The sequence below is a fragment of the Ischnura elegans genome, chromosome X (genome assembly GCF_921293095.1).
Source record: "Ischnura elegans chromosome X, ioIscEleg1.1, whole genome shotgun sequence".
Classification (NCBI taxonomy): domain Eukaryota; kingdom Metazoa; phylum Arthropoda; class Insecta; order Odonata; family Coenagrionidae; genus Ischnura; species Ischnura elegans.
In genome coordinates this window covers 57,766,943-57,788,356 of record NC_060259.1, presented here as the reverse complement: position 1 = coordinate 57,788,356, position 21,414 = coordinate 57,766,943, and the positions used below count along the sequence as shown (strand labels likewise).

The 21,414-nt window shown below is 39.8% G+C and overlaps 1 protein-coding gene across 4 annotated transcripts in view; it reads left to right on the top strand.

The window, feature by feature from the left end:
* LOC124171529 (SRSF protein kinase 3-like) overlaps positions 1–21,414 on the top strand; it is a 245,609-nt gene that overhangs the window by 191,320 nt on the left and 32,875 nt on the right. For all 4 annotated transcript variants that reach the window (XM_046550706.1, XM_046550705.1, XM_046550703.1 and 1 more), the window contains 2 exons: positions 1,704–1,791; positions 19,930–20,124. In XM_046550706.1, coding sequence (XP_046406662.1) covers positions 1,704–1,791; positions 19,930–20,124 — 283 coding nt within the window. The remainder of the gene's footprint in view (positions 1–1,703; positions 1,792–19,929; positions 20,125–21,414) is intronic.

Sequence of the window (21,414 nt, the reverse complement as noted above, 5' to 3'; positions counted from 1 at the left end):
ATTTTGCTGAGAGGAATGTTATTTCAAAGAAATTTATCGAAACCATCAATTGTAAAATACTTTTTGTGTTCTTTGGTGTGTATATTTTATTGCCTACCTAAAGTTGCTCACACTAGTGAATCGTACTCTAAAAATTACTGCTGAATGAGCTGGGTTTCATGTGAGATGTCTCATCCTCTTCAGCAACTCTTTCATGCATATATTATATAAGGTATATTATTATTGTGCATTCGAGTGAACATTAACTGAGAATCAATTAATTTTGTGTGATTCATATTTTTTTAAATTGATTTCATCTGTGTATGGTGTTATTACCTATAATGAGTAATTAATTATTTTTTGTCTTCTGAAATGGAAAGAGTAGCTGGCATTTTTGGTTGCATGGGTAATGCTTTTTATGATCCTAGTGAAGGTAGCTATAACCGGGGCATAAACAAGGGGGCTGGGATGTAGGGGCAATCCCTCCACATCAAATGTGGAGAAAATACGCAATTTCAATAGCCTACTTTGAAATTTTGATAAATTCAAACCATGTGGGTTTACTTGGTGTTGACAATTTATCTTTACAATCCTTATTAATTAAAGTGTTTGTTAGGAACAGCTGTTGAAAAAAATTGATGTCCACTCAGGTGCACATCCTTATCCCTCCCCAAGTTTTACCTTCTCAGCTTAATTATTTGCAAAATCACAGATATTTTTTTTTTACAGTTGACTCTCGTTATTACGAACAACCTTAATTCGAAGCATATGGTTGGTCCCGACGAAACGGCCTATCCAATCTATGGTAAAAGAAACGTTATTACGAAATTACGAACCTCAGTCCCGGTCCCGCCGGCTACAAAAAGAACTTTATTACGACGTTTCATCAACGGCAATTAGGTGCATATACACTACTCTACGTTATAAACATTGCGCTGGATATAAGTTCTTCTCGTGTACTCTGCGCAAGAGCGTCAATTATGGTTCTTTCTTCGGTAGGAGATACTCCAGTATGCACGAAACAACACATGATAAGCTTCATTCCTGTGGAATCATGGTGATCCACTCATTACCGCTCATAAATTGGACGTAAAGTAAGTTCTCTTCTTACGAATATACGATTCACGAACTTTCAGTGATGCGAAAATTGGAATAGTTCAAGCGTGCCCGAAATTTCAAATATGGCGCCTTTCGAGTGGGCCGATGCGACGCGGTGTGGCGTAAAGGAACTCCCACTTTGTGCATAATCTTTACAAAGTATCACTTAATGAGATGTGAATTCAGGAACTATTCAGCGTTTCACCCGTTCTTCCTTCCCGCGGACAGCGATTTTTTTTGCTCTTGTTGCGTCGCACGCCCAGCTAGATCAGTTTGTCACAAGAGCGAGTTCACCCACAATTGTAATGCAGTGTTGCATTATGCAGGATAACCGTACTTCTCGATGCCTTGCATAGCTTTATGAACTAAAGATTCCTAAAAGAAACGTTCATACGAACGTCGTTATTACGAACCTCCAGTTTTTCGGTCCCGTGAACGTCGTAATAACGAGAGTCTACTGTATTACTTATTTGTTATTCTTTATTAATAAATTGTCAAGTTCAAATGTTTCATGGTATTTTTTGAAATTTTTTTGTAAATTAATTTAAATACTTTTCACTTAATCTTATAGTCCTAATAGTATTATAAGACATGTATATGTAACGTTGTTATTTTATATTTCCCAGGGATAAGCGTTTTGTAGCCTTAAAGGTTGTTAAGAGTGCATATCACTACACTGAAACGGCTCTGGATGAAATTAAATTGCTGAAAAGTGTGAGTATTACCCATATTTATTATTTATATTCTAAGTCTTTGTCCTGAAAGTAATATTCTGAAGTAGCCTGAGCCTTTAATTTAATGAACTTTTGGCTTGAAAATGTAGAAATAAAAGTGTCTAAGCCTATGTAATGGAATGATCTATTGACAAGTGACTCTTTCATTGACAAATACTAGAATGTAAGTAAATATTTCAGGAAATATTATTTTCAGTGCCAATAATTAAATTATTATAAAATTGTTGTGAAAGTGGAACAAAAGTGTCTAAGTCCACTTAAGATATTTTATTATTGCAGTGCATGTTTTACTGGAATATGGTAGCCATTTCTTTGGTAATTTTGGAGAATTAAAATTGGCACGTTTTTCTCAAGAAAGAATTGATTTGTTTTGAAGAAAAACGTATCTGCCAAAAGAAAGTTTTATCCTATCTATATACAGCCCTTGTGGTGACTGACTCACTCATGGATACAAATTCCCGACCACTTCTAGAAGTGCTGGAGAGCTGAAATTTGGCACGCTTGCGGGGAACCCGAAATGATCCGGAGGAAAAATCCGAAAACCGGAAGTTTCCGCCACGTGTCGTCGCTAGGACGACAAAATGGCCGAAATCGGGCTTTTTTCGGGGACAGTCTTTCGGTTTTTATTTTACTGCGCGCGAATGGTGTGTGCCAGACGGATCGCTAAAGCATTTCCTGAAAGCTGATAAACGTGGGCACGTAATTACGTAATGTTGTTAATTTCTTTTTAAGAAAATTGCAGCCAAAATGGCGTCCAAAAATTCGTTTTTCTATTAAAATTTCATAACTTCCGCTCCCTTCGACTTAATTTAAGGTATAGGATAACGAAAATGATTAATATATATGCTTATAACATCGTCTACGAAATTTAGGTAACAATTTTCTTTCGTCGTCCTTGGTTACTCAGAAAAAAATTAAAATATTCCGAAAATCACCGAAAATTACGATTTCCGAAAGATTAACACAAGATTATGTCAATTTTAACCTGACCGATTTCTTTCAAACTTTGTAGTTACATACACTTATTTATTGTCTTTCAGAAAACATGAACGTTTAATAAATGATTTAATGTATTTAACCGCGAAAAAATAAAAATGGCGGGCACTACTCACTTTTTTCGGGGACTGGTTTGCTTTTTATTGTTTTACTCTCGAAATATAGATGTCATAGGGCACACTTCTGTTAGATATGACAGTAAATGAATGTGACCATATAGTATTGTCATCTTTAAACCCCCCGAAACCCCCTAAAAAATTAAAATTTGCACAAAAGTAGCCTTTTCGGGTACTTTTCGTCACAATTCCGCCCTTTTTCCAAGCTTTAACAGTCATCGCTACGGGATTGATGTGGACGATAGATGACCGCTGGCAGTAAAAACCTATAAACCCCCGGTAAACCCTCATACACCCCCACAAAAAATAAAATGTTGCATATAAGTCTACTTTTTGGGTATTTTTCGTGACTATTCCACCGCCCCCAACGACTCATCCCCACGGAATTTATGTAAATGGATGGTGACCGCCAAGAGTACGCACATTTAAACCCCCGGTATCCCCCTTAAAACCCTCCCAAATGTAAAATGTGTCATTTAGTCTCCTATTTGGGTACTTCTCGCAAACATTACGCCACACTACCCGTCCCCTCTGAGGTCTAGATCCGGAATATTTGGTGAGGGCGAGCAACCGTAAACCATACGGGAAAAAATACCAGAAACCCCCGATCACCTCCTGGAACATCGCTGAAAAAAAATAAATGAATTTTAAAGTCGCCTTTCCGAGTAGTTTTCGTCACAATTTAACCGGTGCCCCTACCACTTATTAAAACCCCCGAAAACCCCGTGAAACCTCACAAAACATTTCTAATAAATCGCCTCTCCAGGTAAAAGAATCGTCAGACCACTGTTCCGGACCCCTAGGACTTATCGGCACGGAATTTATGAGAACGATTTGTGACCACTGGTTTAACACAAGTATAAAGCCCCCCGGTATTCCGTTGGAACCCCCGCAAAAAATGAAAAACTTGCCATTAAGTCTTCTTTTATGGGTACTTGTCGCCACTATTACTCCGCGTTGCACTACCCTTTACAATCATCGCTACGTGATCACTGTGGACGATTAGTGACCGCATGCATAACACATTAAAACCCCCGAATCCCCCTGGGCACCCCTCTCGGTGGAGAAGAGCATTAATGAGAACTAAGCGGAGCAGCCGCGGGGGGGCTCCTCGACCCCAAGGCGGCGAAGCCGCCCCACAACGATGAACGGCGAAGCCGTTCCGAGGAGTGACTGGCGTAGGCGAGGGGGAGCTTCAGTAACCTTCGGGCGGCGAAGCCGCCCTGACGTTCAAGCGGCGCAGCCGCTGTAGACTCCACCCATCTCAACTCACACTCAACCCCTGGGCGGCGAAGCCGCCCTCCTGCGAGGAACGGCGAAGCCGTTTCGAGGAATGAGTGGGGCGCCTCCCTACCCCCTGGCCGGCGAAGCCGGCCCCTAGCTGAGGTGAGATTATTCGAACTTTAAAAGTCTTCGAGCGACCACAAATGTAGACGGCGAAGCCGGAACCGGGGTTTTTAAGGGGCGGAGCCCCTTAACGAGCGCGCGGAGCGTGCGAGTCCTATCTATATACAGCCCTTGTGGTGACTGACTCACTCATGGATACAAATTCCCGACCACTTCTAGAAGTGCTGGAGAGCTGAAATTTGGCAGGCGTGCGGGGAACCCGAAATGATCCGGAAGAAAAATCCGAAAACCGGAAGTTTCCGCCACGTGTCGTCGCTAGGACGACAAAATGGCCGAAATCGCGCTTTTTCGGGGACCATCTTTTGGTTTTTATTTTCCTGCGCGCGAATCGTGCGTGCCACGAGGATCGTTAATGCATTTCCTGATAGCTGATGAACATAGGCACGTAATTACGTAATGCTGTTAATTTGTTTTTAAGAAAATTGCAGCCAAAATGGCGTCCAAAAATTCGTTTTTCGAATAAAATTTCATAACTTCCGCTCCCTTCGACTTAATTTAAGGTGTAGGATAACGAAAATGATTATTATATATGCTTATAACATATTCAACGAAACCTAGGTAACAATTTTTTTTCGTCGTCCTTGGTTACTCAGAAAAAAATTAAAATATTCCGAAAATCACCGAAAATTACGATTTCCAAAAGATTAACACAAGATTTTGTCAATTCTTACCTGCCCGATTTCTTTCAAACTTTGTAGTTACATACAGCTATGCATTGTATTTCATAAAACATAAACATTTTATAAATGATTACATGGATTAAACCGCGAAAAAATAAAAATGGCGGGCATTACTCACTTTTTTCAGGGACTGGATTGCTTTTTATTGTATTGCTCTCGAAATATGGATGTCATAGGGCATACTTCTTTTAGATATGACAGTAAATGAATGTCACCATATAGTATCGTCATCTTTAAACCCCCCGAAACCCCCAAAAAATTAAAATTTGCATATAATTAGCCTTTTCGGGTGTTTTCGTCACAATTCCGCCGCTTTTCCAATCCTTACCACTCATCGCTACGGAATTGATGTGGACGATTGATGACCGCTGGCAGTAAAAATCTATAAACCCCCGGTAAACCCACATACACCCCCCAAAAAATTAAATTTTGCATATAAGTCTACTTTTTGGGTACTTTTCGTGACCTTTCCACCGCCCCCAACGACTCATCCCCACGGAATTTACATGAACGGATGGTGACCGCCAGGAGTACACACATTTAAACCCCCGGTATCCCCCTGAAATCCCCCCCAATTGTAAAATGTGTCATTTAGTCTCCTATTTGGGAACTTCTCGCAAACATTACGCCACACTACCCGTCCCCTCTGAGCTCTATATCCGGAATATTTGGTGAGGGCGAGCCACCGTAAACCATACGGGGAAAAATACCCGAAAACCCCCGATCACCTCCTGGAACATCGCTGAATAAAAATTTAAAGTCGCCTTTCCGAATAGTATTCGTCACAATTTAACCCATTATTCCCCAGACTGCATATAGGGCTTTTACCTTAGGTTATTTCGTATTTTACGGTTTATTTTGGCCTAATTAAGATTAATTTTCAGAAAAAAATATTATATTCATCATAATATATGATTTACATAATGTTGCGTTTACGCAACGCTGGGAAAACCCCGGTAAATAAAAACAAAAAATTACTTTTTAAAACTTAGGTTGCGTATTTTATTTTTCATCGTCTTTTCTGATGTAATGCTCAATAATATTCAGCGTGGAATTAAACGTAGCACTTTTCACAACATAACTTATCTTTGATTTGCACACTCGACATCTTTGCCAGGAGTTATAAGTATGCTTGCGGATGAAATGCCCAATTCTCCCTTCACGGGCATCTCTTGGTATGTCATTTTTCCTAAGGTGTCCCGCCAGCGGGCACCGATTTTTATGCCAAGTCAGCATATTAATCAGCATTGTATTGGAAACGACTACTTGCATCAGTAAAATTGTACGATCTCAGACCGAAATTCTAACAAAGGAATTCCTTTGCCCGTGACTTTGGCGTAAAATCACCACGGAATCATCTTTGGACTATCAACCCCTTTTCGGAATAGAAGTTTTTTGCTCTAAATCTGGATATGGTAACATGCAACATAATTATCGAGTAAATCTACCCCTCCCATTCCCTGATTGTAATCGTTGATGACATTTCGATTTTCCTCGGGAATCTTCGTGAACACCTTTCACGAAATAACACTTTCAAGTTCCGCCTCTCCATTTGGCAAATATTGATAAAAATAGCCTGTAGAAGATACCAGACACTACAATGTATAACCTACTCTGAATTATTCCCAACGAATAACATTTTAGCTGTGTGCCACCTGAAATATGGAACCATTTGTTTGGAAAATTCCTAACTGAATGGAATTTTCGTTTAGTCTGTTGAGAATAGATCCGACTTCCAAAAATTTATCACTTTGTGTAGTTGAGAATTATCGGAGAGCTGTCGATATTTATTTAGGTAATTCATCAAACCGAATCCGCGTCATACATCGCCTCACAATTGCGACAGACATCTCCTCTTAGCTTGTCCAGTACAACTTAGTGCGCAGTAATATATGATACCCCGACAACATTAGGATTCCAATTATATTTTTTTAATCTGCCTTACTCTGAGTAAATGCATGGTTATTTATCTCCTCATCGTAGTCATTTGAGTAGCTCAAAATTATTTCAAGTAATGTTCGACTGAGAAATAAGTGACAGATTGGTGAATGGCCTCCATACTGAGTAATAGGCGTTTCTATTACTTTTTTCACGCAGAAATTCGGGACTACTACGGATGTAGATTCTATTTTTTCACATTTAGATGAACCTTTTGTTCTCTGCATCTTTTGCCTGGGCGCGCGCGTTAACTGGACGATTTTTCTTTAGATACTACTTGAGTAAACTGTGATTTGCCTTGAATTGCCTACAGCAATCATCCATATTTGAGATACTGCGAAGATGTAATCCCCATTGTAGTTCCAAAGCTTAGAAAATATTATACATCACCTCTCCTGTTAATTTATATTCTTCAGGTACCTTCTTGACGGTTCTTCTATTTATACGTCTGAGGCGTAGAAATAACGTATCACCTAAGCGATAAAAGAAAAACTAGGTAACTCAGGATTGCACGGAGAAAATTACAATGAGTGAATAGAGGAACACTCCACCTTCCATCACAATCCTGCTTCAACTAATACGTTTCTCACCCTCTCATTCTCTACCATCTCTGAAACTGAATGCATCTGAAGCTGAATTTAACGTCTACTAAGTAATCCTTACACTCAACGACATGAGAGTGACATTGCCCTGTATCGGTTCCACGTGTGCGCGCAAGTTTGACCCCACGAAGTACCAGTGTTCAATGTAAAATTCGTACCGATGGCCATTTTGGAATTCAAGATGTATTATTCTCTCACAACCTTTGAGTGCCAAAAATGCAGCTAAACTGCCTCCAAAAGACTAAGTTGTCGATTAAAAGCCATACTGACGAGTTTCGTTATGCTTTGAGAAAAGCCCTCTGGTCTACCAGAGAATTCCCATCGTTGCGTAAACGCAACATTATTTACAACAACCATATTTTTGCCAGTAACGACGGAAGTTTGTGACAAATATAAACATGGTGAATAAAGAAACTTCAAACTGAGAGAAAACATTACCTATAGTAATATTACTCAATAAATCTTTGTAAAAAATGATTTACAATATGTAGTACTTCAACTCTTCGAAATAGGCAAATTTCGAAGTAAAATAAAAATTATTATTTTGATGAAAAATTTTCCAAAAATAACTGAATAAGAACAAAAGGTATTTCAGGAATTCAGAAAACCAGAGAAAAAAATATCCTGACGCAAAGGTTTTTTCTAATAATTACGATTCTATAATGTTGCGTTTACGCAACGCTAGGGATTAATGGGTTAACCGGTGCCCCTACCACTTATTAAAAAACCCCGATAACTGCGTGAAACCTCCCAAAAATGCCTAATAAATCGCCTCTCCAGGTAAAAGAAACGTCAGACTTATCGCCACGGAATTGATGAGAACGATTTGTGACCACTGCTTTAACACAAGTATAAAACCCCCGGTATCCCGTTGGAACCCCCCGCAAAAAAATGAAAAACTTGCCATTAAGTCTTCTTTAATGGGTACTTCTCGCCACAATTACTCCGTATTGCACAACCCTTTACAATCATCGCTACGTGATCACTGTGGACGATTGGTTACCGCATGCATAACTCATTAAAACCCCCGAATCCCCCTGGGCACCCCTCTCGGTGGAGAAGAGCATTAATGAGGAATAAGCGGAGCAGCCGCGGGGGGGCTCCTCAACCCCAAGGCGGCGAAGCCGCCCCACAACCAGGAACGGCGAAGCCGTTTCGAGGAGTAACTGGCGTAGGCGAGGGGGTGCTTCAGTAACCCTCGGGCGGCGAAGCCGCCCCGATGTACAAGCGCCGCAGCCGCTGTAGACTCCCCCCATCTCAACTCACACTCAACCCCTGGGCGGCGAAGCCGTTTCGAGGAATGAGTGGGGCGCCTCCCTACCCCCTGCCCGGCGAAGCCGGCCCCCAGCTGAGGTGAGATTATTCAACTTTAAAAGTCTTCGAGCGACCACAAATGTAGACGGCGAAGCCGGAACCGGGGTTTTAAGGGGCGGAGCCCCTTAACGAGCGCGCGGAGCGTGCGAGTCCTATCTATATACAGCCCTTGTGGTGACTGACTCACTCATGGATACAAATTCCCGACCACTTCTAGAAGTGCTGGAGAGCTGAAATTTGGCAGGCGTGCGGGGAACCCGAAATGATCCGGAAGAAAAATCCGAAAACCGGAAGTTTCCGCCACGTGTCGTCGCTAGGACGACAAAATGGCCGAAATCGCGCTTTTTCGGGGACCATCTTTTGGTTTTTATTTTCCTGCGCGCGAATCGTGCGTGCCACGAGGATCGTTAATGCATTTCCTGATAGCTGATGAACATAGGCACGTAATTACGTAATGCTGTTAATTTGTTTTTAAGAAAATTGCAGCCAAAATGGCGTCCAAAAATTCGTTTTTCGAATAAAATTTCATAACTTCCGCTCCCTTCGACTTAATTTAAGGTGTAGGATAACGAAAATGATTATTATATATGCTTATAACATATTCAACGAAACCTAGGTAACAATTTTTTTTCGTCGTCCTTGGTTACTCAGAAAAAAATTAAAATATTCCGAAAATCACCGAAAATTACGATTTCCAAAAGATTAACACAAGATTTTGTCAATTCTTACCTGCCCGATTTCTTTCAAACTTTGTAGTTACATACAGCTATGCATTGTATTTCATAAAACATAAACATTTTATAAATGATTACATGGATTAAACCGCGAAAAAATAAAAATGGCGGGCATTACTCACTTTTTTCAGGGACTGGATTGCTTTTTATTGTATTGCTCTCGAAATATGGATGTCATAGGGCATACTTCTTTTAGATATGACAGTAAATGAATGTCACCATATAGTATCGTCATCTTTAAACCCCCCGAAACCCCCAAAAAATTAAAATTTGCATATAATTAGCCTTTTCGGGTGTTTTCGTCACAATTCCGCCGCTTTTCCAATCCTTACCACTCATCGCTACGGAATTGATGTGGACGATTGATGACCGCTGGCAGTAAAAATCTATAAACCCCCGGTAAACCCACATACACCCCCCAAAAAATTAAATTTTGCATATAAGTCTACTTTTTGGGTACTTTTCGTGACCTTTCCACCGCCCCCAACGACTCATCCCCACGGAATTTACATGAACGGATGGTGACCGCCAGGAGTACACACATTTAAACCCCCGGTATCCCCCTGAAATCCCCCCCAATTGTAAAATGTGTCATTTAGTCTCCTATTTGGGAACTTCTCGCAAACATTACGCCACACTACCCGTCCCCTCTGAGCTCTATATCCGGAATATTTGGTGAGGGCGAGCCACCGTAAACCATACGGGGAAAAATACCCGAAAACCCCCGATCACCTCCTGGAACATCGCTGAATAAAAATTTAAAGTCGCCTTTCCGAATAGTATTCGTCACAATTTAACCCATTATTCCCCAGACTGCATATAGGGCTTTTACCTTAGGTTATTTCGTATTTTACGGTTTATTTTGGCCTAATTAAGATTAATTTTCAGAAAAAAATATTATATTCATCATAATATATGATTTACATAATGTTGCGTTTACGCAACGCTGGGAAAACCCCGGTAAATAAAAACAAAAAATTACTTTTTAAAACTTAGGTTGCGTATTTTATTTTTCATCGTCTTTTCTGATGTAATGCTCAATAATATTCAGCGTGGAATTAAACGTAGCACTTTTCACAACATAACTTATCTTTGATTTGCACACTCGACATCTTTGCCAGGAGTTATAAGTATGCTTGCGGATGAAATGCCCAATTCTCCCTTCACGGGCATCTCTTGGTATGTCATTTTTCCTAAGGTGTCCCGCCAGCGGGCACCGATTTTTATGCCAAGTCAGCATATTAATCAGCATTGTATTGGAAACGACTACTTGCATCAGTAAAATTGTACGATCTCAGACCGAAATTCTAACAAAGGAATTCCTTTGCCCGTGACTTTGGCGTAAAATCACCACGGAATCATCTTTGGACTATCAACCCCTTTTCGGAATAGAAGTTTTTTGCTCTAAATCTGGATATGGTAACATGCAACATAATTATCGAGTAAATCTACCCCTCCCATTCCCTGATTGTAATCGTTGATGACATTTCGATTTTCCTCGGGAATCTTCGTGAACACCTTTCACGAAATAACACTTTCAAGTTCCGCCTCTCCATTTGGCAAATATTGATAAAAATAGCCTGTAGAAGATACCAGACACTACAATGTATAACCTACTCTGAATTATTCCCAACGAATAACATTTTAGCTGTGTGCCACCTGAAATATGGAACCATTTGTTAGGAAAATTCCTAACTGAATGGAATTTTCGTTTAGTCTGTTGAGAATAGATCCGACTTCCAAAAATTTATCACTTTGTGTAGTTGAGAATTATCGGAGAGCTGTCGATATTTATTTAGGTAATTCATCAAACCGAATCCGCGTCATACATCGCCTCACAATTGCGACAGACATCTCCTCTTAGCTTGTCCAGTACAACTTAGTGCGCAGTAATATATGATACCCCGACAACATTAGGATTCCAATTATATTTTTTTAATCTGCCTTACTCTGAGTAAATGCATGGTTATTTATCTCCTCATCGTAGTCATTTGAGTAGCTCAAAATTATTTCAAGTAATGTTCGACTGAGAAATAAGTGACAGATTGGTGAATGGCCTCCATACTGAGTAATAGGCGTTTCTATTACTTTTTTCACGCAGAAATTCGGGACTACTACGGATGTAGATTCTATTTTTTCACATTTAGATGAACCTTTTGTTCTCTGCATCTTTTGCCTGGGCGCGCGCGTTAACTGGACGATTTTTCTTTAGATACTACTTGAGTAAACTGTGATTTGCCTTGAATTGCCTACAGCAATCATCCATATTTGAGATACTGCGAAGATGTAATCCCCATTGTAGTTCCAAAGCTTAGAAAATATTATACATCACCTCTCCTGTTAATTTATATTCTTCAGGTACCTTCTTGACGGTTCTTCTATTTATACGTCTGAGGCGTAGAAATAACGTATCACCTAAGCGATAAAAGAAAAACTAGGTAACTCAGGATTGCACGGAGAAAATTACAATGAGTGAATAGAGGAACACTCCACCTTCCATCACAATCCTGCTTCAACTAATACGTTTCTCACCCTCTCATTCTCTACCATCTCTGAAACTGAATGCATCTGAAGCTGAATTTAACGTCTACTAAGTAATCCTTACACTCAACGACATGAGAGTGACATTGCCCTGTATCGGTTCCACGTGTGCGCGCAAGTTTGACCCCACGAAGTACCAGTGTTCAATGTAAAATTCGTACCGATGGCCATTTTGGAATTCAAGATGTATTATTCTCTCACAACCTTTGAGTGCCAAAAATGCAGCTAAACTGCCTCCAAAAGACTAAGTTGTCGATTAAAAGCCATACTGACGAGTTTCGTTATGCTTTGAGAAAAGCCCTCTGGTCTACCAGAGAATTCCCATCGTTGCGTAAACGCAACATTATTTACAACAACCATATTTTTGCCAGTAACGACGGAAGTTTGTGACAAATATAAACATGGTGAATAAAGAAACTTCAAACTGAGAGAAAACATTACCTATAGTAATATTACTCAATAAATCTTTGTAAAAAATGATTTACAATATGTAGTACTTCAACTCTTCGAAATAGGCAAATTTCGAAGTAAAATAAAAATTATTATTTTGATGAAAAATTTTCCAAAAATAACTGAATAAGAACAAAAGGTATTTCAGGAATTCAGAAAACCAGAGAAAAAAATATCCTGACGCAAAGGTTTTTTCTAATAATTACGATTCTATAATGTTGCGTTTACGCAACGCTAGGGATTAATGGGTTAACCGGTGCCCCTACCACTTATTAAAAAACCCCGATAACTGCGTGAAACCTCCCAAAAATGCCTAATAAATCGCCTCTCCAGGTAAAAGAAACGTCAGACTTATCGCCACGGAATTGATGAGAACGATTTGTGACCACTGCTTTAACACAAGTATAAAACCCCCGGTATCCCGTTGGAACCCCCCGCAAAAAAATGAAAAACTTGCCATTAAGTCTTCTTTAATGGGTACTTCTCGCCACAATTACTCCGTATTGCACAACCCTTTACAATCATCGCTACGTGATCACTGTGGACGATTGGTTACCGCATGCATAACTCATTAAAACCCCCGAATCCCCCTGGGCACCCCTCTCGGTGGAGAAGAGCATTAATGAGGAATAAGCGGAGCAGCCGCGGGGGGGCTCCTCAACCCCAAGGCGGCGAAGCCGCCCCACAACCAGGAACGGCGAAGCCGTTTCGAGGAGTAACTGGCGTAGGCGAGGGGGTGCTTCAGTAACCCTCGGGCGGCGAAGCCGCCCCGATGTACAAGCGCCGCAGCCGCTGTAGACTCCCCCCATCTCAACTCACACTCAACCCCTGGGCGGCGAAGCCGTTTCGAGGAATGAGTGGGGCGCCTCCCTACCCCCTGCCCGGCGAAGCCGGCCCCCAGCTGAGGTGAGATTATTCAACTTTAAAAGTCTTCGAGCGACCACAAATGTAGACGGCGAAGCCGGAACCGGGGTTTTAAGGGGCGTAGCCCCTTAACGAGCGCGCGGAGCGTGCGAGTCCTATCTATATACAGCCCTTGTGGTGACTGACTCACTCATGGATACAAATTCCCGACCACTTCTAGAAGTGCTGGAGAGCTGAAATTTGGCAGGCGTGCGGGGAACCCGAAATGATCCGGAAGAAAAATCCGAAAACCGGAAGTTTCCGCCACGTGTCGTCGCTAGGACGACAAAATGGCCGAAATCGCGCTTTTTCGGGGACCATCTTTTGGTTTTTATTTTCCTGCGCGCGAATCGTGCGTGCCACGAGGATCGTTAATGCATTTCCTGATAGCTGATGAACATAGGCACGTAATTACGTAATGCTGTTAATTTGTTTTTAAGAAAATTGCAGCCAAAATGGCGTCCAAAAATTCGTTTTTCGAATAAAATTTCATAACTTCCGCTCCCTTCGACTTAATTTAAGGTGTAGGATAACGAAAATGATTATTATATATGCTTATAACATATTCAACGAAACCTAGGTAACAATTTTTTTTCGTCGTCCTTGGTTACTCAGAAAAAAATTAAAATATTCCGAAAATCACCGAAAATTACGATTTCCAAAAGATTAACACAAGATTTTGTCAATTCTTACCTGCCCGATTTCTTTCAAACTTTGTAGTTACATACAGCTATGCATTGTATTTCATAAAACATAAACATTTTATAAATGATTACATGGATTAAACCGCGAAAAAATAAAAATGGCGGGCATTACTCACTTTTTTCAGGGACTGGATTGCTTTTTATTGTATTGCTCTCGAAATATGGATGTCATAGGGCATACTTCTTTTAGATATGACAGTAAATGAATGTCACCATATAGTATCGTCATCTTTAAACCCCCCGAAACCCCCAAAAAATTAAAATTTGCATATAATTAGCCTTTTCGGGTGTTTTCGTCACAATTCCGCCGCTTTTCCAATCCTTACCACTCATCGCTACGGAATTGATGTGGACGATTGATGACCGCTGGCAGTAAAAATCTATAAACCCCCGGTAAACCCACATACACCCCCCAAAAAATTAAATTTTGCATATAAGTCTACTTTTTGGGTACTTTTCGTGACCTTTCCACCGCCCCCAACGACTCATCCCCACGGAATTTACATGAACGGATGGTGACCGCCAGGAGTACACACATTTAAACCCCCGGTATCCCCCTGAAATCCCCCCCAATTGTAAAATGTGTCATTTAGTCTCCTATTTGGGAACTTCTCGCAAACATTACGCCACACTACCCGTCCCCTCTGAGCTCTATATCCGGAATATTTGGTGAGGGCGAGCCACCGTAAACCATACGGGGAAAAATACCCGAAAACCCCCGATCACCTCCTGGAACATCGCTGAATAAAAATTTAAAGTCGCCTTTCCGAATAGTATTCGTCACAATTTAACCCATTATTCCCCAGACTGCATATAGGGCTTTTACCTTAGGTTATTTCGTATTTTACGGTTTATTTTGGCCTAATTAAGATTAATTTTCAGAAAAAAATATTATATTCATCATAATATATGATTTACATAATGTTGCGTTTACGCAACGCTGGGAAAACCCCGGTAAATAAAAACAAAAAATTACTTTTTAAAACTTAGGTTGCGTATTTTATTTTTCATCGTCTTTTCTGATGTAATGCTCAATAATATTCAGCGTGGAATTAAACGTAGCACTTTTCACAACATAACTTATCTTTGATTTGCACACTCGACATCTTTGCCAGGAGTTATAAGTATGCTTGCGGATGAAATGCCCAATTCTCCCTTCACGGGCATCTCTTGGTATGTCATTTTTCCTAAGGTGTCCCGCCAGCGGGCACCGATTTTTATGCCAAGTCAGCATATTAATCAGCATTGTATTGGAAACGACTACTTGCATCAGTAAAATTGTACGATCTCAGACCGAAATTCTAACAAAGGAATTCCTTTGCCCGTGACTTTGGCGTAAAATCACCACGGAATCATCTTTGGACTATCAACCCCTTTTCGGAATAGAAGTTTTTTGCTCTAAATCTGGATATGGTAACATGCAACATAATTATCGAGTAAATCTACCCCTCCCATTCCCTGATTGTAATCGTTGATGACATTTCGATTTTCCTCGGGAATCTTCGTGAACACCTTTCACGAAATAACACTTTCAAGTTCCGCCTCTCCATTTGGCAAATATTGATAAAAATAGCCTGTAGAAGATACCAGACACTACAATGTATAACCTACTCTGAATTATTCCCAACGAATAACATTTTAGCTGTGTGCCACCTGAAATATGGAACCATTTGTTTGGAAAATTCCTAACTGAATGGAATTTTCGTTTAGTCTGTTGAGAATAGATCCGACTTCCAAAAATTTATCACTTTGTGTAGTTGAGAATTATCGGAGAGCTGTCGATATTTATTTAGGTAATTCATCAAACCGAATCCGCGTCATACATCGCCTCACAATTGCGACAGACATCTCCTCTTAGCTTGTCCAGTACAACTTAGTGCGCAGTAATATATGATACCCCGACAACATTAGGATTCCAATTATATTTTTTTAATCTGCCTTACTCTGAGTAAATGCATGGTTATTTATCTCCTCATCGTAGTCATTTGAGTAGCTCAAAATTATTTCAAGTAATGTTCGACTGAGAAATAAGTGACAGATTGGTGAATGGCCTCCATACTGAGTAATAGGCGTTTCTATTACTTTTTTCACGCAGAAATTCGGGACTACTACGGATGTAGATTCTATTTTTTCACATTTAGATGAACCTTTTGTTCTCTGCATCTTTTGCCTGGGCGCGCGCGTTAACTGGACGATTTTTCTTTAGATACTACTTGAGTAAACTGTGATTTGCCTTGAATTGCCTACAGCAATCATCCATATTTGAGATACTGCGAAGATGTAATCCCCATTGTAGTTCCAAAGCTTAGAAAATATTATACATCACCTCTCCTGTTAATTTATATTCTTCAGGTACCTTCTTGACGGTTCTTCTATTTATACGTCTGAGGCGTAGAAATAACGTATCACCTAAGCGATAAAAGAAAAACTAGGTAACTCAGGATTGCACGGAGAAAATTACAATGAGTGAATAGAGGAACACTCCACCTTCCATCACAATCCTGCTTCAACTAATACGTTTCTCACCCTCTCATTCTCTACCATCTCTGAAACTGAATGCATCTGAAGCTGAATTTAACGTCTACTAAGTAATCCTTACACTCAACGACATGAGAGTGACATTGCCCTGTATCGGTTCCACGTGTGCGCGCAAGTTTGACCCCACGAAGTACCAGTGTTCAATGTAAAATTCGTACCGATGGCCATTTTGGAATTCAAGATGTATTATTCTCTCACAACCTTTGAGTGCCAAAAATGCAGCTAAACTGCCTCCAAAAGACTAAGTTGTCGATTAAAAGCCATACTGACGAGTTTCGTTATGCTTTGAGAAAAGCCCTCTGGTCTACCAGAGAATTCCCATCGTTGCGTAAACGCAACATTATTTACAACAACCATATTTTTGCCAGTAACGACGGAAGTTTGTGACAAATATAAACATGGTGAATAAAGAAACTTCAAACTGAGAGAAAACATTACCTATAGTAATATTACTCAATAAATCTTTGTAAAAAATGATTTACAATATGTAGTACTTCAACTCTTCGAAATAGGCAAATTTCGAAGTAAAATAAAAATTATTATTTTGATGAAAAATTTTCCAAAAATAACTGAATAAGAACAAAAGGTATTTCAGGAATTCAGAAAACCAGAGAAAAAAATATCCTGACGCAAAGGTTTTTTCTAATAATTACGATTCTATAATGTTGCGTTTACGCAACGCTAGGGATTAATGGGTTAACCGGTGCCCCTACCACTTATTAAAAAACCCCGATAACTGCGTGAAACCTCCCAAAAATGCCTAATAAATCGCCTCTCCAGGTAAAAGAAACGTCAGACTTATCGCCACGGAATTGATGAGAACGATTTGTGACCACTGCTTTAACACAAGTATAAAACCCCCGGTATCCCGTTGGAACCCCCCGCAAAAAAATGAAAAACTTGCCATTAAGTCTTCTTTAATGGGTACTTCTCGCCACAATTACTCCGTATTGCACAACCCTTTACAATCATCGCTACGTGATCACTGTGGACGATTGGTTACCGCATGCATAACTCATTAAAACCCCCGAATCCCCCTGGGCACCCCTCTCGGTGGAGAAGAGCATTAATGAGGAATAAGCGGAGCAGCCGCGGGGGGGCTCCTCAACCCCAAGGCGGCGAAGCCGCCCCACAACCAGGAACGGCGAAGCCGTTTCGAGGAGTAACTGGCGTAGGCGAGGGGGTGCTTCAGTAACCCTCGGGCGGCGAAGCCGCCCCGATGTACAAGCGCCGCAGCCGCTGTAGACTCCCCCCATCTCAACTCACACTCAACCCCTGGGCGGCGAAGCCGTTTCGAGGAATGAGTGGGGCGCCTCCCTACCCCCTGCCCGGCGAAGCCGGCCCCCAGCTGAGGTGAGATTATTCAACTTTAAAAGTCTTCGAGCGACCACAAATGTAGACGGCGAAGCCGGAACCGGGGTTTTAAGGGGCGGAGCCCCTTAACGAGCGCGCGGAGCGTGCGAGTTTTTTCATATAAAGGTGGAAAAAGTTATTTGTAAGCCTATGCTTTTTTTTATTTTTATGTGGATTTTTTGCTGGTGAGTGAGCTAGACTAATTTTCTCCATCGCCATGTTGGGAGCTTTGATCAGATATCATTTATTTGCAACTATTTCATTCATTTACCAGTTCTATTAACAATGATTCAAATATGTTTCTAGTTTCATAGCATTTGAATTTACCTTGCCGGAAACAATTCACACCCTTTTATATTCAAAATTCTCATTTTAAATGATGTTTTAGGGTAAAAACACCCCTCATTTTACGATTGAATCAGCATTATGGGAAACTGTTAATTTATCAAGCCATTGTTGTGGCACAAGGAATACACTTTTTATGCATGGTTTCTTACCCAAAATCATTAATACATGGACATCCATATCATTCCACACATTATTGCCTTAGTAACACCTATAAATATTTCTTTTAGACAAGAGCTGTTTGTGTTTGAAGAATACAATTATAGATGCTGTAAATTTAACTGAAAAACAATGTTGCCCTTGTAAACTCTTCTCGTATCAATCTGAATATATTTTTCAATTTTTTGGGGGGAAATGTGTAAGGGGAGTTATTTTACTGATGCTTAATCCCAGGATCCTTTAAATCATTCATTATATTTTGATGTTGCCCATCTTAAGATTCAGTTAAAATGACTTCGAACTGGCTGTGTAAAATTCCTGTGGATGATAAGAAATGCTTATAATTGTTAGGATATAATTTCCTAGCTCAAATAATTTATTACTTAAATATATAATTTTTTATTTTGTTTCAATATGTATATTATTGCAGTGTGCCCTATGAGAAAAATCTTGTTTCGTGCCATTTAATTGTTCCCTCTGTGCACCTAATGAAAATATTCAAGACACACTCAATTGATGAAATAATGTTGCACTTTATGGGCGGTGGTGGTTTATGGGGAACTTTATAAAAAATTAAAAATAGGTTGCAGTACTGTAATTTCATCTTGTTGCCTCTACGATTGTAATCAAGTGGCTTTACATAACATAATATATGTAGCATTTTTAACATAATGCATGCACCTATAAATTAATCAAGCAAAATTGTTTTAGATAGAAAAGACCCACAAGAAGTTTTATTTTATTCCCTAACTTCTCTCCTTAATTTATAATTGTCTATTTCATACTATGTCATCATGCCTGAACGTGGGACTTCTTTAAAATTATTTTTGCCACTCAAAATTCATTGCACTTAGTCTCATTCTTCAATCATCAGTTTAGATTTTATTCATATCAATATTTTTAGTCAATATTGATAAATAAGAAAGTATTAACTATCTTCAGTTTCACACTATCCTCCCATCATAGGATTTAACCCAGCAGGCTAGAAGCTATCTTTGGTAGGAACTTACTTTTTGAATACTTACATTCTAAATTCATAATGTTTTTCAAGAAACATCTTCGTTTCATTTTGGTGAACGTTGATAGGGTCTTGAATGTATTTTTTCATATAGGAATGGCATTAATGATAAAAAATAAAAAAGAAGGATAGTTATTGAAATTTCTGCTCACTCTCTTTTATTTAGACCAAGTATTCACTGGAATTGGATTTTTACAGCTTGCTACTTAAACAGTTGCAGTTTTCAAATATTAATTTGGTAGCGGTTTTTAGTGGTGGATTGTTTTTTTTATTTCCTCTGTTATCTTTCTAAGCAAGATCTTTCTCTATTCTCATTTCAGGTACGGGACAGTGATGTAAATGATCCAAAGAGGGATAAAACCGTTCAACTGCTGGATGATTTCAAAATTAGTGGAGTCAATGGTACTCATGTGTGCATGGTGTTTGAAGTCTTAGGCCACAACCTTCTGAAGCTGATTATTCGCAGTTGTTATCAGGGCATTCCCAGGGAGAATGTGAAGACTATAATTAGACAGGTAACAATTTCTCCAAGTAGTGTACAGTTGTTCTTGAATTCTGGTGTTTACTGACAAAAACTTAAGCAGAGCATCTGTAAGTGGCCACTCCAATTATGTTTACTTGAAGAAGGCTATTTTACACTGAGGAATGGTTAATCTGTATGAGTGTGTGCATTTTTATATTTTAAAGAAAACACTTTTCTTTAAAGCTGCTTATGTAAACTAAGAATAAGATTTTGGTTGATATCTGTCACTTGGGCTGATCCCATTTTGTGAAGTTTAAGACGATGGGTGCATCAGTGCATCCCTATTCATATCTTTGGATATCTTATACCTTAACCCATTAAGTTTGGAACTCTTAAATTATAAATGTGAAATGTTTGATCAGGGAACCTGGTGCGACAGTTGTTTAATTCTGTTGTTATTTTCCCTTTCTTTGTATCATATGCACTGCTTCCTGCCAATTGAGTGGCAGGCATTTTTTAAATACATGAGCAATGTCTTCAGACCACAGGGGCAAGCAGTTGTTTATTGGAAAAATACAAAAGGAAAAGTAAACAAACATGTGCAGGGAAATTTCTCAAGATTCCCCTGAGCTGTCAAATCCGATCTATTTGGGTAGAGGTGGAAGAATGAAGGATAGAATAATGCAGAGAAGGAAGGAAGTGAGAGTAGGGAGATAGAGGAGGCAAAGGGAGGAGTAGGGAGGAAAAGAAAAAGGCTTCCGTGGGGGGTGGGTTGGAGTGGAGGAGAAGGAGGTCATTTAGTGATCGGTGGATAGAAGAAGCTGTGAGGGAGACCAGAATGTCCTCTTAAAGCTGGTTTATAGGAAAAATTAGCGATAAATTTGAATGAAGCATTTCATGAAAAATTAGCTTTACAGATTTTGGGCATTTATAGAATACATTCTACTTCTGCAGTCTGACATCCTGCCGAGTAGGCATACCTCTTGACACGCTCTCTGGGTGCCATCCTTCCCTAGCTATGCCAAGTTACCTTCTAGTTAATAAATAAGGATTGAAGTAGTTCTATGATGATATTGATAAATGAGGTTAAACAGATTGGGGTTGAATGAGGATATGTTGTATATGAGTGTGGCCCTTACATTTTAATGTTGAGAAAACTTATATTTTTGCTGTCAAGAAATTATCAACTTGGACTGTAAATTCAGGACTTCTTTGACCACCACTGTTCATTTTCCAAATTGGTTCTTATTGCCTTGAAGACATGCATTTAATGGCGTTACATGTGGTGGTAGAGTGGAAGTTGTGCCACAACAAAGGGTCGTACACAATTCTAGTGTTAAAT